This window comes from Lissotriton vulgaris, chromosome 12 (assembly GCF_964263255.1).
Source record: "Lissotriton vulgaris chromosome 12, aLisVul1.2, whole genome shotgun sequence".
NCBI lineage: Eukaryota > Metazoa > Chordata > Amphibia > Caudata > Salamandridae > Lissotriton > Lissotriton vulgaris.
The window spans coordinates 294,277,706-294,305,268 of NC_141700.1; the positions used below are offsets into that span (position 1 = coordinate 294,277,706).

A 27,563-nucleotide genomic window follows, 5' to 3' on the forward strand; every position below is an offset into this window, starting at 1 on the left:
TTATATTTCACGGACCCTCCTGACTCACTATGAGTAGTGTCCCTCTGGACTTGTATAGCCCGCAGTCAGTATCATAATGCACTTGCCCCAACCGAGATTGCACAGTACCCTTCGATGAACAGATGGTCCTGTGGGTCACTCGTTAGAGGGATGGCACTGCCCTGCCTTGGACGGCCGCAGACGGCCCACCCTTGGCCCGGGCTTAGCCCGGCGCAGTCCCGCGCGCGTCCCGCGACGCGGGGGCTGGACTGTTCTTTAAATCGCCTCCAGGGACGGAAGTCCGGTCAAGCGGCTTCCTGCCGCAAAGCTCCCTGGTTCTTGTGGTCTCTCCCTCAACAGCGGCCGCGCCGAGGTGGATGAGGATGCGGAGGCGAGGGAAGACGGGTGCTGATGGCTAGGAAGAGACCGCTGGTGTCAAGCTGCCAGGTAAGGGACTCGTCGGCACTGCAATTGCCCCACAAGTAGAAGGAGCACCCCCGCTCCACCGAGGCTGGACTGTTCTATAAAGCGCCTCCAGGTGCGGAAGTCTGGTCGAGCGGCTTCCTGTCGCAAAGCTCCCTGGTTCTTGTGGTCTCTCCCTCAACAGCGGCCGCGCCGAGGTGGACGAGGCTGCGGCGGCGAGGGGAGACGGGTGCTGACGGCTAGGAAGAGACTGCTGGTGTCAAGCTGCCAGGTAAGGGACTTGTCGACACTGCAATTGCCCCACAAGTAGAAGGAGCACAATATTTACATTTAGTAGTGTTTTAAAAATGTGTTCTCAATCCTCACCCCAAGAAACTCCTTTTAGAAACATTCCAGGCTGATTGCTGGTCAGTTCTAATATTCTACATAAGCACTCACAGACAAACCAGCATTTATTAAGTGGAATTCACAAAGAAGAAAAGCAGCCGGGTTGTAGGAGACTGCACTACCTCGATCAGTCATGTGGTAAAGTATTATTGCCCGCCTCAAATGATCAGCTGCCTCTTGATCATAAATATAAACATGTATACAGGTTGACTGAGAAGCAGTACAATTGAATGGCAAGTAAACAGATGCAGCATATAGAAGTTAGCAAACAAAAACTAGTCGTTGGTAGACAGTCTTTTTTGTGGCTTTATTTCAGGTGTGCTTTGTTTGTATTCATTTGGAACAGCCAACACGTTTCGTCCAAACAAGGGCTTCTTCAAGGCGATTAGCGATGCCGTGCAGCTCGCATCATTGGTTGCATAGAAAGGAAACGGTTGTTAAAGAGTCTTTAAAATCTAGTAGCCGTATGTATTGTCCAGTCCTTGGAGTGGCCAGTGCGCTGTGGTGGTGTACGTTCGTGTCGGTAGTCGCTGTGGAATAAAGTTGGAGCTGTGTCAGGGATTCATCCTATCGTCTGCGGGTGGAAGGCAGTCTGACTCTGCCTTCCACCCCCAGGCGATAGGATGAATCCCGGACAGTGGTTTCAACTCAGAATTAATTCACAGGCAGTACATTAAAGTGTGACAGACACAAAAAATTAAAGAGCAAACCAGTAACAGCTTGGAAAGGATTTCACCACTTCAAGAAATAAGTAGAGAACATTTCACCCTTCAGTTGGTGCTCAAGGTACTTTTCACATTATTAAACAAAATGTATATTTTAAAGAGATTGTCTCCTGTTTGTCTGTGACAGTCACACCTTCTTCAACAGATATCTCCATGGAGCTTGTAAATGTGCGCTTGTCTGTGAAAAATACACTTTGATCAATTTATTTGTAATAACACATTATTACATATTCCTGTTCAAAATGCAGAATGTATAACAGCTCCCCTTTTGATCATAATTTAACCAGGTGAAGCTTCATTGATATGGTCAAAGTGAAAAAAAGTTTTCTTTAACTACGCAAGGGTATGTGGTATGAATCTTGGGACTGTTAGGCAATTGGTCACACTTATTACTCTGTTTAGAGCCTAGAGGCGGAAGGTGAGGAAGTATTAGAGAATGTTCCTGATCTGAATGCTGAAGAGTAGAAAGGTCTAAATGAATTTGAGATATGTATAAAACACATCTTGACACACACTACTTACCATGCACTGGTACAAACATGGAAGGATACTACTTTGGAAAGAGAAAGCAAAAATTAGATCAAATGGTTGAAGAATATATGACTGGGTTGAGGAAACTTGCAAGCAGTTGCAAGTTTAGAGTCTTGACTGAGGAGAGCATTAGGGATCAGTTTGTTGTGTGTTGCACTAATGTCCGCATCATGGAGGAGCTTAGGTTGAAGGATGACCCACCTCTAAGAGAGGGTGTCATGATTACAAAAATAGTAGAATACATGTACAAGTGTATGGATGTTACAGAAAGAAATAGAAAATGTAGGGAACACATCTGAAAAAGTCACATGTGAGCAAGGTGAAGAAAAAAAGGACAGCTTAAGGTGCAAAGAATTTCACAGTCGAAGGTCAAGGCTATAGATGAATAAATTGAAGACGGTCAATATTAGAACTGTTGGTTATGTAGGACAGAGCATAAAAATGCTGTTTTTTTTAATAAAAACTGTGCTGAACTCAGGGACAGAATGACTGTTGGTAAGATCTGTGTGTCTCTCAAAGGAGGCACTATAGTTAGGTGGCCAACCTCTTTATAGATCTCTCTACCTCAAAATGTCTTCCTCTCACAACTCTCTACCTCTTGATAAACCTCACCCCCTTTCTCTATTTCATGTAAGTCTCTCAACTTCTTCTTTCCACTCTAATCACATTCCTCATTCTACCCTCAACCCCTCTTTGAACCGGCTTCTCTCTTCCCCACTACTCTCTTTAACTAATTCATTTTGTATTTATCTTCTCAATATGCTCTCTATACTTTGCAACTCTTTATTTTTCAAGTATCTCGGTCTCCCTCTACCTCTCGGTGCCTTTAACCCTCTATAAAATAACATCTTTTTCAACATTACCTCTCTCTTTATTTCACCCCTTGGAGTTCTGTCCTGCTCCGCTTCTCTCTACATTTACTTCTGCCTAGCTCTATTTCTCCGTACTTATCTACTGAACTCTAAAACCTCATTTTTTCTACCTCTATTTATCTTTCCTTCTGATTAGCTCACATTTCTCTATTTACTTTCCTTCTCTCCCACCCTCACATATCCTTCACCTCTATCTCTGGCTCTACTCCCTTCTCCCAAAACTTCATATCGCTCGCTATACTGTTATTTTGATGTCTCTGTCCATCTATTGTATCCCAGCCCATCCCATTTCTCTTTCTCTTACTCAGCACGGTCACTGGTAACAGTCTAGTCTGCGAAGTGAATCTCTAATTTAACATCATTTTGCTACTGGGAGTTAATCCAGTCTCGTCATGATCAGTCTTGCAAATCATACAGCCTAGTCCTCCCCAGGACCACACCCCTGGTCCTTATATTCACGTTAATCAATGAGGCAGTGGACTGCGCAATTCTTATTTCTTCTTGTAATTACCAATTTTAGTGCTGCGCATAATTACTGCCTTTCTAGATACATGGGTAAATACTTAAAGGGACTAGGCTGTTAAAACTTCTTCACATGTCCCAGCCCACCTTGGTGATTTCCTTGAGGAATTACAAAAAGGAGACCTTGTCGATAAATACTTTGAAGATCAAGGTTTTGATTTCCCATTAAATAAAATTGCATACAACTGAATGTCAAAGACAATTTTACTATTTCATCAAGTCTATGCTCCCATAACCTTTGCACTTTGAAAGGAATTTGCACCTACACGTTCTTCTGGCTTACAAGTGAATGTGCCTCTCCATTCATTGTTTGCATGTTTTGATCTGCTGAGTGGGCATGCATGTGTTTGAATGTGGTACCACATTAGATCCAGATCTATTGGTTTTGCCAGTGCTCATTGCCTCTTCCTGCCGTCACATATAATATACTTTTCAGCATTAAGTTGTGTATATTGTTATGATTCTATTTGTCTCCTCTGCACTAATAGTCCTTTGGACATGTTTTGCACTAACAGAGCATATCATTAATCATTAATATTCAAAACTATGGTATGCATTTTATAACCACATCACTTGCTCTGGTAAGTGCATTTTTGTACGAGAACTTCTAAATCTATTCTGAAACCACAGTACACAGCCCTGCAGAGGGAATGGTAAGATCTGAACTTTCTTAAGGGACTTCAGAGGGGCAGAGGTCTCTGATGACTATTTAGAGAGAATTCCAAACACAAGCTTCTAATGAAGAGAACATCTGACTGCCTGAAAGCACCCTCAATACTGATATAATCAGGAGGTGCCCTTCTGCTGGCATACATTGAAAATATAGTATTTCCACTTAGATGTCCATTCACATGCATCTGTAAAATTAATGCAACATAGACAGTTATACTCATGCTTAAATTATTTTTGGAAATGGTTTCTGCCCATTTAATCCCCTAGGTTTTTGGTTTCTGACTACCCAGTTTTAGACTTTTACTGTGAGTGAGTCTAACCAACTGGGTTTCACTCACCGTAAATTCTGTGGAAATGGGCTCAGAGTGCTAACCACCAGTGCCCACTTTTTAAGATTAAATTTAATTTATAAGGAACTGGTACCCTGGTTCTATGGTTTATATTCTTAGTTGTAGCAAAAGGAAATAAGGACAAAGTATCCCCTATTTAGTATTCATATTACTATGACCACAATTTATATATTTTTCATACAATCTCATGTCTCGTCATGAACCGCACCACGCCTTTAGAATTTCACTAAATGATTTTTTATTTTATCAAATGAAAAGATTTTTTACTTTATATATTTCATTTTCAATTTCAAACACATTTGTATATACATATATTCTTTATATATACACAAGAAAAGCCCTTCGTTTCAAAATTAGGATGTCTCACTGAAAAAATAAACAAGACATTCCTATAGAGATCTAACAGACTTATGTGAGGGAACAACAGGTATATATTATTCAAACCCAGTATCTTTTTAAATACCCCAACAAATTATTTAAATTAATCAGGTTTGTTTCAATCTGGTGTCTCTTTAAAGTTGACGCGTTTCAGCCAATCGATTCTGGCCTCTTCAGGACTAGGGCTATTCGTAATCCATCTCTACAAGTAAGAATTAAAAAGGGGACAGACATCACTTATAGATCCCACAAATTAATAACACAGGTACCTATCTACATATCTACATATCAACATTTTGTATGTACACACTTTTTTTGTACATTGCTCCTGTGAGCAGACTGACCATTGTGCCCAATAATTGTTAAACAAGGACATGAGGAAATCATCTTCTAACAAGGATAACCAGTTTCTACCTTCCTAATACTCTGCACTCTAGTTGTTACCACCAAGTCTTTCCATTATTTCTATATCTTTTTTATATCCAGTTTAAGTTATCACATAAGCATCATAATTACCGGGTTCAAGATCATCTGGGGCCGGGAGTTATCTTCGTGTTAATTCAGGTTTCCTCTCTTTCACTAATCTTTGTTTTTATCTATGCAAAGAGTGTATGTTTTAATTTTTATTATTTCAGGGAACTCGTTCCATGTTTAATACTTGCAAACAATCACAGTCTAAGCTGATCTTTTCCTTTTTCGTTGTAAAGGCATGCGTTGTAACACTTGTGATGTAAAAGCATGCGATGTAAAAGCATACGTTGTGATGTCATACATCCGCATACATATTGTAGGGCTGTAGTGGTTTACTGAAAAGGCTGGACGCTCACTGCATTATACCTTATGGGTGGAACTGGCGTCACAGTATAGTTTTGCTAAACATAGGCCTAGAGATAATGTTCCTTTTTCAATGTATGGGTAAACAGGTACACCGTGTGCAGATCCACTAGCACTTTTGTAATAACTGTACACCTCATGGAACTTTGAACATGATCATATTTTCCTGGCACGGCCATAATCAGATTTGTGGCCTTTGTTCCCCCTACTGGGCCGGGTTAACTACTCTGCTGGTCAGCGGGAGGATCAAGTGCATCCCCACACAAGAGAGACATTTATCAGTGTTTGGCCGAGTTCCTGCAAAAGGAATGTGTGGAGAGGAAAACTTCACGTGCTGATTACCTCTTCACACTGCAGTTGGCCTAGGGTAGCCCAAGCCCACAGAGGCAAATGGGGAAGGCCAGACACTGGAGGGGTTCCTTTTTGACATTTTTTAGGGAAGGGATCAGGCAGCTGTGTCAGTTAGTGGCGGGGTTGAGGTTCCGAGGACGACCATCTCTCATCTTGTTAGATGAAATGTTGAAATGTCCCAGAATGCTATGGAGGAGGTTCAATACAGGTGTGGAGAGATTACATGGCACCCTATTATAGGGCAGAGGTCTGTACCTTACAGAATTTTCCTACCTCACTTAAATACCCATGCCGATGGGAGAGACAATTGAGAAGACACTGGACATTGTAGCGACAATAGCGAAAGAATGCCCAGGTGGAAGGAGAAGCCGCCAGACCCCACTGAGAAGATGGACTGAAGGACTTTGATTTCTGTTGGTGCGCAGAACTGAGATTGGCATCTTCAAGGCCACTGGTGCTGGCCCCTTAGCCCACCTGAGGAACAGTAGGGGGAGCGGCTTGCTGGGAGACCCTGGAGGGCTCCCCTGGGACTTCTGTGGACTTATCCCTGACTCTACTCACACACAGGTTCCCTGGAAGCAGGTTGTGGGACCTGGGGAGTGTGGCAGATAGGGTAGTCTGTGTGTCGACTGTGGAGGGGCTGTAGAGACACCCCCAAAGCAGGAGAGAGTATCAAGGGCTTAGGTGGAGGGCAAGTCTGGTAATGGGAGTCCTAAAAATCCGTTTAGTGTTTCTGTATTTGAAAGGGGTGTGTTTAGGGCATTCCTTCTTAATGCAATCGCAATGGTATGTATAAATGTTGTGCAACCAAATAATAGTTGCAAAGCATTTATTTTTTCCAAGAGTGGCGATAATCATTCACAAGTGGAAAAGGGGTCCTCACGGGACCCCTTCTCATTTGTGGATGTCAAAATAATTTTTTGGGAAGAGCAGGCAGTGGGCAAGGGATCACTGCCTACTCTTCAAAAAATGAAACCACAAAGCTTAATTTTTTTCTTTTTAAGCGCGTCCTGTTTTACTTTAAAGGAAAACGGGCTGTGTTTTAAAAAAAAGTTTGGTTTATTAGAAATTAGAAAACAATCACAGACATGGTGGTCTGCTGACCACAGCAGGCCACTATTTCTGTTATGGTCGCGATTCCTAATGGTTTGCAAATTGCGACCTACCTGATCAACTTTCATGAAGTAGATTAAATATGACCTCCGTTAGGCATTGTTAAATGAAACTCAATGGGTTTCATACATTAGGAAGGAATTTTGATTCCAAAGAATCCCAATTAGGTAATCACAATCCCTAAAATTTGTACATATAGCCCCAAATTCCCCATGTGGAGGGTTAAGCCCACAAGGGCTGTTGCAACCACTAACATTACATATTTAATGAAATTGCAGGTTTAATAGAGCACCCTGCCTGTGATCATCTACAACCTTGGGGACCCATCCCGCGAAGTAATACAATTCAGAGTGACTGCAGAGTGCTCCATCCATCCCTTGCACCTGTATCTGGGGGACACACCACACCAAGCATCCCACCTGCGACCAACATGGCGGGAAGCACAATGGCTCCTGTTCTTGCAGACATTGACACCAGTGGGCGGGAACACTGAAGATGCAGCCAGCAGGGGCCGCAGCTGCTCCTCCCTTAGCTGCCAGCAAAGTACAACACAGGTGCTCAAGTGGGTGAGAGTACTTGGTCGTGTACAGCATGAACAGCATAATCCAGGAAAAAAGCAAAGGAGTGCCCCATAAGCATCTTTGTGAACCCAGAATGGTGCATATTTGGCTCATTTTGTGCCCCAGGATGTGTTGGGACACCACCAATGAATTTCCAAGTGTTATGGTGATCTGCCAGCAGTGTGGTAATGCGGCTCCAGCAGCTCGCAATGGTATGTATTTGCCATCCTAAGATATGCAGGAGGTTATATTTATGCCCCAAGGAGACGTTATGACTATTTTCAAGCACTCCTAGAGCTTTTCTTTTTCACAAAGGCACTGGAGCATTGGCACTTCTGTTGGTTAGTCTTCAACGTGCAGTGGAAGCATAAAAAAGTGATGGAAAGACTCTTGCATGCATTTTATCGAATACATCAAGGATGTCATTGACAATGAAACAGTATACATTTTAGTGGACGCTATTAAAAGATGGTACCTGTTCTATTGGTTTCAAAGGAGTGCATTGGTTCATTATAACATGTTTTGTTTTAATTAATGTAGTGATGCCCTGAGAAAGCCAATTGACCAGACATTTTTTTATCATTGCGCCCTAAGATATTGTGTCTAGGCATATGTGAAGGAGTACTCTAAATTATGGTTAAGGCTCGCTGGGGTTGTGAGGGCATCACCAAAGATATTTCCCTCTACCTAATTGTACATCTGTGTAAATTGAGTAGTATTCAGTAGTATGTGTACTTTTCCTTTTAAAAAGAAAATGTACTGATTGAACGATGATTTATTGGGTGTGGCGATGTACCAGTGAGCTGGAGCACTAACTCACATCACCTCCCCTGAGTAGGCTTTGAACTGGTCTCCTTTGTTACCCTATGAGAGCCTAGTGCTACAATGGAGTATATGGTTCCCAGTAAAGAGAAAGGTGCAGACCTTTTTCTTGAGGAGGACTCACATCATTCACAGCTAATGACTCAATTCATTACAATTATTTCTTTAATTAAAATGGAAATATAAATGTTTTCTATTTCAGATGATGAGCTTTACAATGAATCCATTCTCTGCAAGTGATGGTTTTGAGATAAGTGGTGCTGTGGGTGGTTTGAGTCTTACCAGCACAGACGGACAAGTTATACCTGTTAACGGCCTAAAGGAGCCCATAGAGGTAAAGACCAGTTGATCTTTATTGCTCATTCCAGTGTGGATTTTGATATCAATGCTGATTTAAAATATCCAAACCTGTGACTTTAATAAAATGGGGAGATGGAGGTGGGGTGGCGGTATGCCCTTGTTCTCCACTAATCAATGGAAGCTCCTTTTGAACTCCCATGGATCTGATTTTTGAATAAGCGGCCCAGTAAGTCAAAGCTTGGAAACCCAGACATGAGACACAAGGTGGCCCATGCAGAGGTTACAGGAAGGCAACATAGGATGATGCATCATCGCAACCTTACAAATGTCTCCAAGTGAGGTAAATGCAGATCTGTGTAGTCCTGCAATGCACAAAGGATTTTCTTAATCTAAATTTCGCATTAACGTTATTCTTTCTGCCCTACTTAAATAGATGTATTTTAATGACGAATTAGGTCGTATAAAGAATTTGTACTACTGAATATTGACTCTCAGAATATCAAAATAGAAGAATATTCAGGACAGAATATTTAGGGACAAAAAATCGAAAGGTAAGTGCATATAGGAAAGCTTTTCCTCCACATCTACATACCTTGAAGATATATGTGCCACTTAGGTACACAGACGTGGAGTTAGGCATAGAAAATCTAGACTTACTTACCTGTCAATATTTATTTTTTGATTTTTTATATTTTATCCTCAATACTGTATTTCATGAATATTCTGGGGTCGATATTCATGAAGCACACACTTATAATGGAAATGCTGAAGAAGCATTAGAGTATTCCAAATTTTCATGCGTATACATGACTATTGGAATCAAGGTATCTCACAGGCAAAAGCCATGTCTTTTCCAGAGCACTTCAGTCTGGGGGTCACTGCTTAGATGCTCATGTGTCTGTGGGAGAATCATTTATGCACTTTAGCAGAGTTGCATACATAAAAATACAGGTAATTTGAAATTCAGTAAATTTGAATCCCAACTCCATTCTACTACACAGAGCAGAGGGGCTTCAGACATAGATGTTTCAAGGAATGGTCAAAGTGACCAATTGCCCAGGTCCCCCCATTAGGGAAAGTGATTTGTATTTCTGTGTCACCTCTATATAACTATCTCAATTTCTTAACCTCTGCCTGCCTACCTCTACCTCTGACTTGGTATCTTGGAGACTTGAATCAAGAGAAAATTGACAACCATATTCAATGTTGTTCTGAGCAGGGGGCCCCAAAATATGTCTTGCCCAGGGCCCCAAAAATCATTAAAATGACACTGGCTTCAAACAATCCTAAGTCAGTGCTGGTATGAATTGTGAATGTGTAATGTGTGCAACCCAGAGCAATGGTGACATAAAATAAGCTCTGGCCACAAGAGGGAAGGGGCTAGGTGGGAAAAGAGTCTTACACGAAAGACAGATGCCAAGCAAAAGGATGTGAGTGAACAGGATATCCTGGTACCAAGTATTGTCCTCTTCCTCTCTTAGTACTCCAGGGAGAAAAGTTCACATAGTGTGCTCTTTTCAAAGCTTGGGAGTAGGAAGGGAGCAACTCAGTAAGTTTTAGTAACTGGTTTTAAATAAACCACTGCTTATAGAGCTGACCGATATTATAAAACAGTGTCAGTGCCAACCTCTGTGAAGTTGTGTGAACGTCATACATTGCCAGCATGTTATAGTAATGATCAGGAGGGGCTAGTGGAGGTAAGTGTGGTGGGCCATCAACTAACGATGATGAGGGAAAATAACATTAAAAAAAAGAAAAACACTTACCTTGCGCTTGCCGCATCGCCAAACCGGAGATGTGGCGAGGCCAAGGTAAGTGTTTTTCTTTTTTTAATGTTATTTTCCCTCGTCAATGTCATTGCGGCCCAAGCATATAACGCACATTTAGAGATTATTGGAGCTATGTGGCTTTGGATTTAAATGAAAGCCGTTATAAACAAGTCTATAATGTCTGTATGTATTTACCTTTAGATAATCCTGCCGAGGCCGTCCACATCACCGGAGGATACTGCCCTGCTGGCCGTGGGGAATATAACAGTAATGCAGATTAATGTCACTTCATTTGATGCCTCTCTGGTGGTTCATGTGGAACCTGAAGAAGAGCTCCCCCTAGTGCTCCACTTGGCATATGGCTATCATCCGAATGAGACCAACTATGACATCAAAACCCAGCTGCCCTACATGCAGAGCAATGGAGGTATGTGATCTATACGCTGTCTCATAAAACGAAGTGTAAATCCGATATGGTATTAGATTCTGAGAGTTGTTTAAAAAATCTAAGGAGGATCAGCCGTCAAAGCAGCTAGAAGCGATTTTATATGAGTCACTCATAGAAATGGTTGAATATCATTTGTTTTGAATCACTATTGTGGATGCAAATGGTTAATAAGCATTTCCAATGTAATAGGTGTCATAATTGCGAGAGTTTGAGCTATTGGCATCGTAAATGACAATACCTTTTATTTATGTGTTTTGAAAACCTGCAAGCAGTGCATAAACATGCACTTTGTACTTAGGCAGGGCCTATGACACCAGGAGGCAACAGCAGCCAAAACAGACCTCGGTCTTTGAATGCACAGCATATGTGGCAAGATAAGAGCAAGAGTTGCAGCGCTGTTTACACAGAGCTCTGTAAACCACGAGCACTGGTCTGGAGTGCTCCAGCTTAAAGAAAGAAATAGTGCTCACAAGCTCTGAGTAACATAACATGTGACAGGGGCGGTCCTTGAAAATGGGTGGAGCTTTTAAAACCCATATCCTGAATACAGCATGTCTTGCAGAGACAGCTCAAGCGCTGCCTAGGTGAGACCTAAACAATATGCACTTTCATTGAAATGAGCATTAGTTTGAATCTTTCGCATTGCCACTAGACTAATGAAAACCCCCGGTCCGGCTACTCCTCCAGTCATTGAGTCCCTTTCCAAAAACTTTGTGGCCGTCCTCTATGGGATCATTGCCGACCCCAAAACCGAAATTAAAAGCCTGGGAATTTGGCTTGAACAGAACCTCACATTCAAATCCCAGACGAGAAAGACAGCTGCCTCATGCTATCGCCTACTAAGACTTATTCACAAAATCCGCCCTCTCCTACCCCCGCTCGCAAAAAGACTAGTGAACCAGGCCCTGATTCGGTCTACATTAGATTGGATTATGGCAATTCTCTTTATTTAGGTGCCCCAAAGGTAATTTCAAAATTACAGGTCATACAGAATTGTGCAGCAAGGCTGTTCACTGACACCCCATACAGCTGCTCAGCAAGACCAGCCCTCCGCTCGCTTCACTGGCTCTCAGTACAGCAGAGAATAAACTTCAAGGCTCTCTGCATAGCTCGCAAGGCACTGAACGAATACGGAACACTAATCGCAAAGGTCATGATTCGCCCGCACAGAGCAAGCAGGGCACTTCAATCAAATGAACTCCATCTTGCGGTGGTTCCCAGGATCATGAACGCCAGAAGTGGCGGTAGGCTCTTCTCACTCAATGCCTCCAGACTATGGAATGCCCTCCCATTGCATCTGCGGAGCGAACTAAACCATATGAAGTTGCGAACACAGTTAAAGACCAGGCTGTTCAAATAAGAACTCAGTCCTCCTCCCCTTAGCCCCGCGAAGCGCTGGGGTGCCTCCTGGTAGCCATGCGCTACACAAGTACCAATACAATACAATACAATACAATTTATCTGAAATATGCATTTGTGTTAAAAAAAAAATCTTTTATATCTTCAACTTTATGGGAAATTTCGCTCTTACTATCACCCTCTGCCGAATCTTATTCCTATTCCTATACTGCCCCAATCCAATTCGATTTTGGCTTGAAGCCAGCCACTTTGTTGTTGTTTTCCCTCCCTGCCCGGACCTCCTCCCACGCTACCGCCTACCTGCTGCTCCTCCCTCGCCCCTCCCACTATCCATTTATGACAGATGCACTCGCGCACAGCGTTCACGCGCAGCGGTCGCGCTGAAGGTGCGCCAAAGGTAAGCCCGTCTGCGCCCATCCGCGCCTGGACCGCGCCCAGCGCCAGACCCCCTGCCCCCCGCAAAACCCACTCCACCTGCATAACCTATGACGCTGCTACCCTCTTTGCCCTTAACCCCGGACGCACCCCACAATGCTGCGAAGCCGCCCCAGGTCGTACCCACGGTCCATTCGCCTGCCACTTCTGCAAGTTCACCTGCTCCAGGACCCACACCAAACCCACTTCCTTCAAACACAGCTCCGACCCTAACCACCTGAAATGCATCCTGCTGAACACCCGCTCGGTCCACAGACAAGCCACTGAACTCTGGGACCTACTCGACACTACGTCACCGGACATCACCTTCCTTACAGAAACATGGATGAACGCATCATCAGCACCCGACATCGCCATAGCCATCCCGGACGCTTACAAGATCATCCGAAAAGACTGCACAAATCAAACAGGAGGAGGCATCGCCATCATCCATAGGAACACCATCAAAATCACGACCAGCTCCGAAGATAATCTTGCAACCGCCGAACATCTCCACTTCCAGATCCACACCGACCCTAGGACCACACTTAGAGGCACCCTCATCTACAGGCCTCCAGGAACCCGTACACAATTCAGCGAGGACATCACCGACTTCGTTAGCCCACATGCCCTCGCATCCGAGAACTACATTCTACTAGGAGACCTCAACTTCCACCTTGAAAACAAATTCGACAGCAACACCACCACCCTTCTGGACAACCTGGCAAATCTCGGACTCAAACAACTCGTCGACACCCCCACCCATGCAGCCGGACACACGCTCGACCCTATCTTCACCTCCAGCAAGCACATTTCCTTCGATCGCACCACAGCCCTCCATTGGACGGACCACAGTTGTGTTCACTTCAGCTACAATACCATCTCGACCCACAAACCCCCACAACCTATTCCCCGAAGAAACTGGAACAAAATCACCACCAACCAACTCCTCACATCACTCAACCAAAACCCCCCCACCCTCTCATCGGACCCAAACCAAGCGGCCACCAAACTCAAGCAATGGATCACCCACAGCGCAGACGAATTAGCACCCTTGAAAAACCACCAAATCAAATCAGGTAGCAAAAAGGCTCCCTGGTTCAATGATGACCTTAAAAAATCCAAGAAGCTTTGCCGCACCCTAGAGAAAACATGGAGAAAAAACCCAACCAGCGACAACATGACCACCCTCAAGGCAGCCACCCGCAAACACCACCAACTAATTCGATCCACCAAGAAATCAGCATTCAAGGATCGACTTGATAACAACGCCCATAACAGCAAGGAACTTTTCAACATCGTCAAAGAATTCACCAACCCCACCGCAGCATCTAACGACATCACCCCCTCCCAAGACCTTTGCGATGCGCTATCCTCCTTCTTCTACAACAAAATTGCCGACATTCACAACAGCTTCGAGAACACTCCCCGCGAACAATCCACACCACCCCCCTCAGAACCTACACCGCCAACTAACATCCTCAACGCCTGGAACACAGTCACCACTGAGGACACCATCCGCCTAATGAACTCTATCCACTCTGGCTCGCCAACCGACCCCTGCCCCCACCACATCTTCAACAAAGCAGACTCCATCATCGCACCCCATCTCCGTGATGTAATCAACTGCTCATTCAACTCTGCCGCCTTCCCTGAAAGCTGGAAACACGCTGAACTCAGCGCCCTCATGAAGAAACCCACAGCAGACCCCTCTGAACTTAAAAACTACCAACCCATATCCCTCCTCCCATTCCCTGCCAAAGTCATTGGGAAAGCCGTCAACAGCCAGCTCGCCACCTTCCTTGAATCCAACAACTCCCTCGACCCCTCTCAGTCTGGATTTCGAGCCAAACACAGCACCGAAACCGCCCTCATCGCAGCGACAGACGACATCCGAACACTACTTGACAACGGAGAAACAGTGGCCCTCATTCTACTCGACCTCTCCGCCGCTTTCGACACAGTCTGTCACAGCACCCTTATACAACGCCTCAGCAATATCGGCATACAAGGAAAAGCCTTGGACTGGATCATCTCATTCCTTGCCGGGAGAACTCAAAGAGTCTGACTCCCCCCTTTCAACTCAGAGGCAACTGAAGTCATCTGTGGAGTACCACAAGGATCATCACTCAGTCCTACCCTCTTCAACATTTACATGAGCCCACTCGCATCCATCGCGCGACAACACAACCTTAACATCATCTCCTACGCCGACGACACCCAGTTAATCCTTTCCCTCACCAAAGTCCCGAACACCGCCAAAACCAATCTTCACGAAGGCATGAAAGAAGTAGCCGAATGGATGAAACACAGCCGCCTAAAACTCAACTCAGACAAAACGGAGGTGCTCATCCTAGGATCTTTCCCCTCCGCCTGGGACGACTCTTGGTGGCCTCCGGCTCTGGGCACAGCACCCATACCCACAGACCACGCACGTAACCTTGGCTTCATCCTAGACTCCTCACTCTCGATGACCAGACAAGTCAACGCAGTCTCATCCTCTTGCTTCAACGTACTTCGTATTCTCAAAAAAATCTTACGCTGGATCCCTCCTGAGACAAGAAAGACTGTTACCTACGCACTGGTCACGAGTCGACTGGACTATGGAAACACACTATATGCCGGAATCACAGCCAAATTACTGAAAAAACTCCAACGCATACAAAACGCATCAGCAAGACTCATTTTGGACACACCTCGCCAAGATCACATTACCAGACACCTTAAAGACCTCCACTGGCTTCCCGTCCACAAGAGAATTACGTTCCGTCTCCTCACCCACGCACACAAGGCCCTCTACAAACTAGGACCCGAAGGCCTCAACATTCGACTGTCCTTCTACACACCCAACCACCAACTAAGATCCTCCAATCAAGCCCTCGCCGCAGTCCCGCGTATCCGAAAATCCACCATGGGTGGCAGATCCTTCTCCTTCCCGGCGGCCAAGACCTGGAACTCACTCCCCACTCACCTCCGCCTTACACAGAACCACATTTCCTTCAGAAAAGAACTTAAAACTTGGCTATTCGACAAAAAATGAACCCCCCTTCCCCAAGCGCCTTGAGACCCTTCGGGTGAGTAGTGCGCTGTATAAATCCCCGAACTTGAACTTGAACTTTATATCTCTTTCACGCTCTACATTTTTACCATGTCTCAATCCTCTCACCTACTCAAAACCTTAACTTTCATGTAGTCTGCTTCCCTAAACCGAAACCATACTAAATGCATCTCTGTTTTGCACCATTACAATGCCAGCAGGGGACATCTAGTCAAATGTGAACAACAGTGCTTGGAAAGAGGTAAATGTGGGAAAATTGGTACATAAATCCCCAACTCTACTTGTTATGCCTCATTTTGAGCTAGGAAACTCATGATGACGGGGTAACACTAGACACAGTAAATACTGCACTTGCCATATTGGTAACATCTATACAGAATTACGCAATCCTTTTACCGGGGCACGGCTAATGAGGCTCCTATTTGTTATGCCAAACGATTCAAAATAAGCACTGATTACCATGGAATCTGGAAAGCAAATAGGGTTCACAATTGAATAAGCAAGAGAATAAGATTTTATCTACCATTTTACTGTACTAGCATGTCCACATAACAAAACATTGGCATAGCCAATAGACTGGGCTTAATGGTTTTTCCAATGCCTTTTGGTAATGCTGTGCAACATGGCCAAAAGTAAAAAAAATGAAAATAAAAGTAAATTTGTAGTTTTGCACATACATGTGTGACTACGTATGTGTGCATGCAAAATGATGTGGGAACCATTTGTTTTATTTACTGATCTTAGATATAATAGTGAATTTAAAACAAATTAAAATGACGTAGCATGAAAGGGCTTTCCCTTTATGGGGCGGACCCAACAGCAATATGCTGCCTGGTACTCCTACCCTCCCAATATTTTTTTTTTAAAAGGCTGCGGGCTCGGGAACAATGGAAAAGTAGTTGGGGGGAAACTACAAGGTATGGGGTGGGTAGGAAAAAAGCAGCACATGAGGGAAAGCGCCACAGAGCCTGGGAGGCAGGAAGCATGGGTGAGGTTTGGAGTGGTATAAGCACACGAGAGAGTGCTTGCAATACAGGGGAGAAAACAATACAGAGTGTAAGTAAGGGCAGGAGAAGTACATAAGGTAGGGAGCTGGAAAAACATGTACTCTCATTGAGTGCTTAAGAAAAAAACAAGTATTGGCAAAGTGGAGTATCATGTGGTAATGCTGGCTAGGCTTCACCATGCATACTTTCACAATACCCCAAAGATGGTCTTTGGATTCACAATAATAAATCCTTTGCTCAGTCCTGGCAGAGTGCCAAAGAGCAGTCAGGCTTTACTAGGGGTACATGAGCTAAGCATTTAAGAGTACCAACATTGACAATAAGTAATTGACACAACTCTATAGAATTCCAACACCAATTTATAAAAAAAAGCAGATTTGTATTTTATTTTAGACTCCAAAATGAATAATATCAGATACAAGTAACCAGATTTATGGATTTTAAAAGAAAACGTAATCACAGCAAATCACTACTGCAGAACCATTGTATTGCGATCAATGGTTAAAAATGGTAGTGACAATCGGCTGCTTGCAGGTCGAGTTGCATGGAACCCAAGGAGGATACAGGTGATGAGGGTCCCAGGACCATGCCGTGAAAGTCAGTTTGATTTTACCTGGCTTGAGAAGCCTTGAGGCAGAGTTGTCCTGGTTGTCCCTGGTGCTGAAGAATAAACCACAGGAGAGCTGGTTTTACAGCGTACATGGCGCTAGTGGGGAACAGAGGGTAAAAAGTCAACAACAAATGAAGGTTTTGCAGAGATTTCTCGAGGTGCAGCGTTTAATAAAGGAGGTGTTGCCAGACTGGCGGCCAACAAACCTTGGCAGCTGTAAGCACAGTAGAACGTTCGTCCAGAGATCCTGGGGAACATGATAGCAACCTGAAACTTCTTAGAGGTCAGGACTACATTTCCCACAATGCACTAGACAATCTACTTCTGGGTGATCCCTCAGAGGACTAGTGCCACTAGTCCAGGGGAGTCTGGTAATGCCTTTGGCTTTCAAAGGGATCCCTCTGTCGGGAGGAACCGAACTTTGGTCCAGGACGAGCCGCATTGTCGCAGTTCCAGGAAGTTGTCACAGGTGCAGAGTATCATGCCTTTAGTTTTCTCCTGTTGCTGCAGACATGGGTCACTTCTTTGTCCTTCTAGTCAGATCAAAACTGAGGTCCTGATGCCGGGGTAGCCCTAAATCCTAGATTTAGGGGCTTTAAGGGTTGTGGCTTCAAGTGGCCAATGAGCTCCTAGCCCCAGAGGCTTGTCCGCACCTGAGTCAAGTCAAGTCAAGTCAAGTCAAAGAATTTATATAGCGCACTACATACCCAGAGGGTCTCAAGGCGCTTAGGGAGGGGAGGAGGATTACTTGTCAAATATCCACGTTTTAAGTTGCTTTCTGAATGCTAGGTGGTTCTGGGTAAGGCGAAGGTAAGTGGGGAGTGAGTTCCATGTTTTAGCTGCCAGGTATGAGAAGGATCTTCCTCCCATGGTGGTCTTGTTGATGCGGGGTACAGTGGCGAGGGCTTGGCTGGAAGAACGTAGCTGGCGGGAGGGGGTGTAGAAGGACAGTCGTGAGTTGAGGCATTCTGGTCCGATGTCGTAGAGTGATTTGTGTGCGTGGGTTAGCAGTCGGAAAGTGATCCTCTTATTGACGGGTAGCCAGTGGAGGTCTTTCAGGTGGCCAGAGATGTGTTCGTTACGCGGGATGTCTAATATGATCCTGGCTGAGGCGTTTTGGATTCGTTGGAGTTTCTTCTGGATTTTAGCGGTAGTACCTGCGTAGAGGGTGTTTCCGTAGTCCAGTCGGCTCGTGACCAGAGCATGGGTGACTGTTTTTCTGGTTTCGGTGGGGATCCAGCGAAATGTTTTTTTGAGCATGCGAAGAATGTTGAAGCAGGATGAGGATACGGCGCTGACTTGTCTGTTCATTGAAAGTGAAGAATCCAGGATAACGCCTAGGTTCCGTGCGTGGTCTGTCGGAATGGGTGCTTTTCCAAGGGCTTCCGGCCACCAAGAGTCGTCCCAAGCAGAGGGGGATGTACCTAAGATGAGGACTTCTGTTTTATCTGAGTTCAGTTTCAGACGGCTGTGTTTCATCCATTCGGCAACTTCTTTCATTCCTTCGTGTAGGTTGGTTTTGGCGGTGCTGGGGTCATTGGTGAGAGAAAGGATCAGTTGAGTGTCATCCGCGTAGGAGATGATGTTGAGATTGTGTTGGCGAGCGATGGCCGCAAGGGGGCTCATGTATACGTTGAAGAGGGTGGGACTGAGTGAGGATCCTTGGGGTACGCCACAGATGACTTCAGTGGCCTCGGACTTGAATGGTGGAAGGCGGACTCTCTGGGTTCTTCCGGTGAGGAACGAGGTGATCCATTCAAGTGCTTTTCCTTGTATTCCGATGTTTCTGAGGCGTTGTAAAAGGGTGCTGTGGCAGACTGTGTCGAAGGCTGCAGAGAGGTCGAGGAGGATGAGGGCGACTGTGTCTCCATTGTCCAGTAGAGTTCGAATGTCGTCTGTTGCTGCGATGAGGGCGGTCTCAGTGCTGTGTTTTGCTCGGAAGCCAGATTGTGAGGAGTCGAGGGATTTGTTGGCTTCGAGGAAAGCGGCGAGTTGGTTGTTGACAGCTTTCTCGATGACTTTGGCCGGGAAAGGAAGGAGCGATATGGGGCGGTAATTTTTTAGTTCGGTGGGGTCCGCTGTGGGTTTTTTCAGAAGGGCGGTGAGTTCAGCGTGTTTCCAGCTTTCCGGGAAGGTGGCGGAGTTGAAGTATTCCACCACTTTTTTAAATGACAGAAGTCTTCCTTAGCTGTACTGACCAGGTAGCCCACATTATAGGTGTTGATAGCCTTCTGGGGTGTACACCTCCTGAATAGTTAATATTTTCACCTGCTTGGGTGCAGATGTGCCTGGGGTTGGGAGAGGGCTGCTTCCTCCTTTGGGAGACAGCCTGATTGCATATCACAGGTGGTGCAACAGTTGAAGCTCACTGCCTTGATGTACCACTTCAATAGACAGCCTGTCAGGGTGGGAGGTATGACTTCCTTCTCATACAGGCCATTACTTCTGGGAGAGTTCACACCTCCTGGAGGGTATCAGATTCCAATCGTGGCAACAGCAAGCGTGGGTTGGCAGCCAGAGCACAGGAAAGGCTGGGGCAATCAGGCCGACAAACTTTAAGGTAGCCACCTGTGTGCATACCACATTGTCCTCAATATGAGATTTGTGCCAAGGGTGATGTGGCATGTTATTTGATACCAAACACAACATATTTAGGCGTTAAGGAAGCTGCCAACCTCAGGTTTGCCTGTGTGTCATCCCATGTTATCCTATAGACCATGTATCACTTATAGTGTCCTTTAATGGTAAAGGCCACTATCGGGACATATAAGCCTGTACTTATATGTCCACACCTTTACTATATTGCACCCTGCCTCCTAGGCTTAGGTTTAGGAGGCCTTCCTTAGGGGTGTCTTTCATGGAATAAATAGTGCACTGACTTTGCTAGACGTGGTGAGGGCAAAATCGAGACTAAGCAGTTTACACTGCTCCTGCAGTCTGAAATGGCAGGCCTGCTGTCTGACGTTTATGTGGGTCACTCAGGGTGGCACAAACAGTGTTTAGGCCATGGTGTCCCCTTTAACACCCATGTCCTGCGTACCTCTAGGGTTACCAATTCACACGTATCAGTTCTAGGGAGAGAGCATTGGGGCCTGGTTAGCGGGCTTCAGTGCACTGTCAGAGTCGAAAACTACCATCTAGTAGTCCGAAAGGGGGAAAAGATGGGGGCATCTGCAAAAATGCCTGGTTTCTTACACAACTCCATTAAGAATTAGCTATGCAAAATCTACTGGCTTTGTCAATTTTGTTGCCATGTTGTATAACTTCTGTACAAATGGAGTAGTATATTATAATATATTATATCATTATATTTATAAGTGTGTGTGTGTGTGTATATTTATGTGTTTTTGTGTGCATATCTATGTGTGTGTGTTATGTAATATAATATAATAATATGATTGTATGATAACATTGGTATGGTATGGCTTGTTCTTGTATGGTGTAGTATGTTATTGTATGGTGTGATATGGTATGGCCTGTCATTGCATAGTATGGTATGTATGGTATGTTATGGTATGGTATGATATGGCCTATCATGGTATGGTATGGTATTGCCTGTTGTGCACAGTGTGGTATATATGTATAGTATGATATGGCCTGTCATTGCATAGTGTGGTATTTATGGCATGTTATGATGTCATACTATGGTATGGTATATCCTGTCATTGCATAGTATGGTATGGTATGATATGGTCGGTCATAGTATGATGTGGTATGATACGGTATGGTATGGAATGATATGATCTGTCAAATGGTAATACTTGTTAAATTGTATGAATATCACCTGCCATTGTATAGTTTGGTATGGTATAGTTTGGGCTGTCATTGTATGGTATGGTATGGTATGGTGTAAATGTAAATGTCAAGGTATTTGTAGAGCGCACTGTCACCAAGCGGTTTCCTGGCGCTATTACTCATACCGCTGTGGAACCCCTCTTGGCTTTCCCTGTGAAGTGTCCACTCCTGGGCACCCCCAGGGTGAAGCCAGGCATCCTAGCGCTGTTGGGGCCGGTGTGAAGGTTAAGCAAGCTATTGCCCAGAGTTGCAGCGTGGGACCCATGATTAGAATAGGCACCGAGGTGAGAATTATCAGGTCAGAGGAAATTGAGCCCAAGACCGTCCGAGGCGGGAATTGAACCCTGGTCCCGGGTCAGAACTCTGCATCAGGGTCTGCCGCTCTAACCATTGAGCCGCACTCCTCCACTGTGTAGGAAGGTCATCCTTTTTGCCCTGATCACCTTCATTTTTGACTGATACTTGTGCTCTGTCCTTCAAAGGGATACAGTAATTGGTGTAAATACAATTGCCTAGGACAACCTACCTGTAAGTCCCCAGTATATGGTAGGACATGGAGGTTTAGAGACCCCGGTGGACTCAATGCAGTTTCATGTGCACTGCTGTGCTGCCTGGTGTCATTTTAGAGCCAGCCCTGCCTTGCAGGCTAGTTTTAAAATAAAACCGTCCAAATCCGACTTTTGAATTAAAAGTACTTCCAACGTCCAAAACTCCCTTTTTATTACATATAAGTCACCCATAAGGTCTGCCCTACATGCCCCAATGGTAGGCTGCCTTGATATAAAAAGCAGGGACATTATAAACTATGTTTTATATGCCCTGGTGCGGTGGTGATCCCCAGCCAGGTTGGAGCCCCTCTAAGTAGTTTAGGAGAGGAGCTGGAAGGGGAGTGAAGGGAAACATTAGCCACACCTGTGGATTTGGTTAGCCAGACCTGAACTCCAAGCAGAGATTTTCTCCATTTTGATTTTGTATGAAATGTGTGCTCTGGGACGAAAAATGCCACACTTCCCAGGAAGTTGTCATGGCAGAGGGTGGCAACTTGAACCCCATTAGTTGCAGTGTCCCTCCCCCTTTTGCCAGCCCAGAATGGGAAATAAATATGGTAGACCTGCAGGAGCCCCTCAAATCCCTCCCTGGAACATCTGGAGAGCAAGGACTGCCCTGCTGGACCTCTGTTCTGCACAATAGAGGACTGCACTCAGAATGACTGCACCTACTGTACTCTAAAGTCTCCACACAAGAAGGACTTTGTCTATCTTCAAGAATACAAAGCGGACTCCCTGAGCAGCAACAAGTAGAAAAGTGCTGGAAGAAGGCACCCTCAACATCCACTGTAAGGACAGCTCCAGCTGACCAGCTTCACCTGGATTTTCCTCAACTGAGCAGGTGCATTGTGGGAGTTGGAATCCCAGACCCCTCCCCCCAAGAGGCATACCAGAGCTTTTAAACCCTTGGCTGGTGCTGTGGAACCCTTTCCTGCATCAATAAACCTACAGAGAAGAACACCTGAACGTTTGGGAACTTTTGACCAAGTTTGGTGAAAAAGCTCTGGAAGAAGACCGGCACTGACAACAAGAGTCTAGCTGGAGACGTTGAACCAAGACTCGGCCTGACTGCACAGGTTTGCCCCGCTGAGGAGCTCCTCACCAACAACAATGAAGACAAAGACCTCTAGGGTTCAGCTTATGCTACTCACCACACAACCAGGGCGAGAGAAGTCTGGAACAAAAGATTGAAGCCTTAGGATGCAGAAAATATACGGGTTGATTATGTTTCCACAGCGCCCAGTGGTAGTACTTTTCAATCAAAAGACAGGTTCCTCTAACCCGCATTTTGCTTTCAGTTGCTTTCCAAGTTTCCTAAGTGCAATGCTCCGGTTTATTGCCTGTGGGCACTTTGAACTTACAGAAAACCCATATTTTTGTGATACCCCCACATTTAGGAGACCTAGACGACCACAGGTGGGGGGTCAATCATTTGCAGGACTATGTTCTTTCATGAGAGAGGTTGAAGGAAATTAACTTTTTTTGGAACAAAAACACTATACATCCAGTAGCGGCTGCTACCCAAAAGGGGTGGTGGACGGAGGGGGCCGAGGGAGGGGGACTAAATATATTCTTATTAAACAACTTTCCTTTATACCACCGCCTCTCCTTGTCATTTCTGGAGCAGCCTGGAACCAGGGAACCTAGCACACAGCCTCCCAGAATCCCCTGGCCAATCACAATGCTGCCTTAGCAGTGTTGTGAATGGTCTGAGTGCCTTGCTTCAGAGCTAAGACAGAGGCGGGCAGGCTGGGAATGTTCTCCACCCAGGCTGTAGTGCAGCCTGGGTGGAGAACATGCAAAGCGCGCATGACACTTTGACCGGCCCGAGATGGCTGGCCAAAGCGTCATTTGAACATTTGGTGCTTTCACCACTCCTCCTCCCTGTGAGGCGAGGGGAGTCCAGCCCCATCCCTCCCCTTCAACTGTAAGCTGAATACAAAAAGCGAAATGATAATAATGGAACGTTATTATCATTTTGTTTTTTGTATTCAGCTTGCAGCTGAAGCAGTGGGGCGACTCTCCTCCGCCTTAGCGGAGGAGCCGCCTCTGTATACATCTGATTAATTTCATGCTCAGCATGTACAACTAGCAAGCCTGTCAGGGAAAATGAGGTCTTGCTTATACCAATAAATTCTTTAGGTCGATCAAAATGATGCCTGTCATCAATTGAACAGTGCACAATAAAGAGGGATTGTACCACATTTTAGGATTCTGTACTAATATTTTATATGTTATTGTACAGCCTCAATTGCCTAGGAAAACCTAAATAGAATTGCTACTGCCATATTCCAGACATTAGAGTGGACATTTCCTTGATTAGTCTTCAGGGATTTCTGTTTATCCATATGAGACATTCAATGAAATATTGAGCAAATTTAATGTAAAAATACAAATATCTAATTTTTTTCATTATATATTCAGACTGCGATATCATATTGATGCCGGGTTTGGATCAATAGCTAAGCACGAATGTGCTGAAATCACACAGTCTGTACAGCTACAGAAAGAGACCAATGAAGTACATGTTTTTGAAGAATATAACTTTGATTTCCTTAAGCAGGGTGCAGCACAGAGATGCTCAAACACCTCAGCAGTGAAAGGGTTAATTTGGTCTTTTAGTTGATACTATCTGTTATTGCTTGTTAAAGAAATTTTAGAATCCAAAACAACTTTTTTGGTGAATTGTTTCTAATTTTGAAGTCTATGTACTCAAATCAATGGGATAACTGGGAAGGGAAAGATATATGTGGTAAAAGAATGTTTAAGGAATGTATCATTTTGTCTGTATCATTCTTCCATTATGTCCACATTTTCATGGTGCAAAACTCTGCATGGGAACTGTTGGAAAGCAAGCTCCTTAAAATGGAAAGCAAGTGTTGTTTCTGATTACAATATAAGATATTTTGCAGGCTCTTTCTTTTCCCTAATTGTTAGAAAATCAACTGTTGTCCTAAATTTCCTTTGGGATCAGCCTTGTCACCTTTGAACAAAATGGGCAAATTACTAAAATATTGGAGGGAATGTCTTACTTCTTTTAAGATAATTATGTTCTTATTTAGCTCCCAGAAGTCATGCTGCCACTGCGGTGCCTCAGTGTGTATTGCACTATTTGTTTCACATTCTTTCATCCCAACATTACCAGAGATATTACCTAGGAGGCTAGAATTTGATTCAGCTTAAGTGTCGCTTGTAGATAACACTGTAAATGTAATGCGTTATCTATGCTATGGATGATGGGTGGTTACTTTCAGTGAACTTTGAAGCAATGCTTGCTGCTTCTTGAACCCAAAGACACTGAGGAGAATCAATATTTTCCTTCACTTGTTTCTTCCAGACCAAGTTAAGGGTGCTATCAGCTTCTTCCCACTATTGGCCATTGGAACTGCAATGCCTCTGTTTCAACAGATCCATATTCACTGACTCAGGGGGGGCGTGGCTTGCAGCCCAAGATGGAGGACGCATAAGCAACACGCTCCGGGCCCAGGACACCTAATCCGGTTAATTATCCTCAATCCCTTCACAATTGGAGTGCTAGCGGAGTCACCAGGTGCAGAGGAATGCAGGAGGGCTATGACGTGCTGAGGGGCTGTGGTGGAAATTAGCCCAAGTTTACCCCGAGTTGACTCCCGGTGATATAGCGGGCCTGTGGCGTGGGAGTGGCCTCTGACGCTGCAGCCTTTCCTAAGATCTGGCCGGCAGAGGAAAGACTGAAGGCGGCGTGTGTGCACGCAAGGCCCCGGTTCCAGGCCTAGTGGTGTATCCCCAGCAGTGGCGACCCGAGGGGTCCGACATCATCCAGGTGGGACCGCAATACCAGGTGCGGTGTGAATCACCACCCCCTCCTGGAGATGCTGTGAAGTGGGGAGGAGACACCCCTTTTACGCTAGCAGTGAATCTGTCGAATCGGTGCGGGATGATCTTTTTTCCCCTGCTGACCTCCCGTTACAGGACCTGGAGTGGCAACACCAGGGACGGACTCCGGAATTTGGAAATGAGCGCTGAGTGGGTGGGGTTCACCTTCCCGCATAATTCCTCTGTGGGGGGTGAATGCCCCCCCACCCCCCGGATTGAATGTGAGGTGTGCGAAGAGGTATTCCTTCTACAACGAGCCCCAGTACCGTGACTCACACGAAGTCTGGCTGGGAGTGTCTCAGCATGATATGCCTGATGTCGTCCCTTGGGAAGCTGGGATGTTAGCGAAGCCCTGGTTGAACGTCGGAGGCAGAGCCCATTGCGATGCACGTGGGGCTGACTCTTGCTCATCGTTACCTGCTGACCCCCTCCCCAAAGACTTCCCCCCCCCCACCAGGCCATTGATTGAACAGGGGCGCCTTTGCCAAAGGTGGAATCCTTCCGAGAACAGTTGCCTGGAATGAAGCAGATGACATGTGGTGCCTCCGCACTGGGACCTGGGAGCTGTGGCAGATATGAGGACTGCCTGAAGATTGCGATACTGAGGCACAAAGAGGCACACCCTCGGCAGAGCTGAGACTACTGTAGAGGTACTATTAGGGGCGCAGAGGGGGGCAGTGGGGCGGCTGTGTGACTGTTCCTTCTATACCTGCCTGGAGCCCCCCTATCTAGGGCCCCTTCCCCATTTTGGGTGGTGATCCTCTGTGGGTGAGGTCCAGGAGCGACCACATGTGCTCCTGCATCATATTGCCCCTATCAGTATTTGGAAACTTACAGCGCTCTGACGGGGGTATAAAGGGCTAAGTTGCCATGACCCTGTAAGGGGCCAACGTGCTATGTCTGGGCGTTGGCCAGGAAGAGACATTTTTCTTTGTGGAGCCGCCAGTATCATCAAGTGTGGATGGGCCCTGGTCTCTGGAGATAGGGAGGAGTACTACTAAGTTGGGACCCCAAAGAGCTTTCCGAGGATGATCTGTGGGGTGGGGGTCGTTTGGTGGATGGGGTTGGGGGTGGCGTTTACATATAATTGCTGATGATGTTGATTACCAAACCTTACACTGTTATATCCTGGAATGTTCAGGGGATGGGGTTGATCCACAAACGGCACAAAATAACTGCACAGCTCCACCGCCATAGAGCCCAAATAGTACATCTCCAGGAGACGCATTTAATTCCATTAGAGACCAGCAAATTGCAGAAACGTTGGAGAGGCCAACTTTTTGCAACAGTGTATTCCGCCTTTTCCAGGGGCGCAATTTGGATGCAGGCGGGAGTCCCCTTTTCCCACACTGAGAGTAGAATAGGCGAGCAAGGCAGATATATATTTAAGCGGGGGCCCTAGGCGGTAACCAAGTAGTATTAGGCTCCATCTACGCTCCCAATGTGGACCCAGATGTCTTCTCATTGTGGGTATCTCAGGCTCTCTCAGACTGGTCTCAATACCCATGGGTCCTGAGTGGGGACTTTAATGCAGTGTTTGACATGTACCTGGACAGATCCCACCCCCTTTACCTAATACTAAGGCTATAACACAAGCTGCTACCCAGACTCGGTGGGGACAGGGATGGAATCTGATTGACGTTTGGAGATTACAACATGTGAATATACGAGAATATTACTTCTTTTCCCACCCGCATAACTTGCATACTCGATTAGATCACTTTCTCTGTACACCAGATTTGTCCCCAGCCATTAAACAGTAGTACCTACTTGGGCAAAACCATATCTGATCATGATACCTTAAAAATGTCAGTAAACTGGGGTCGAGCCCCTTGCCTATTCTAACGTGGCAGCTACAGCCCTTGCACTTAGACAGACCCT

General features: G+C 45.4%; 1 protein-coding gene across 1 annotated transcript in view; it reads left to right on the plus strand.

Annotated features, from left to right (window-relative positions):
• The window catches only part of LOC147673997 (polycystin-1-like protein 2), a 915,503-nt gene that overhangs the window by 460,635 nt on the left and 427,305 nt on the right, over positions 1-27,563 (plus strand). The window contains exons 21-22 of the mRNA XM_086945086.1: positions 8,722-8,853; positions 10,790-11,015. Of these exons, the coding sequence (XP_086801212.1) occupies positions 8,722-8,853; positions 10,790-11,015 (358 nt within the window). The remainder of the gene's footprint in view (positions 1-8,721; positions 8,854-10,789; positions 11,016-27,563) is intronic.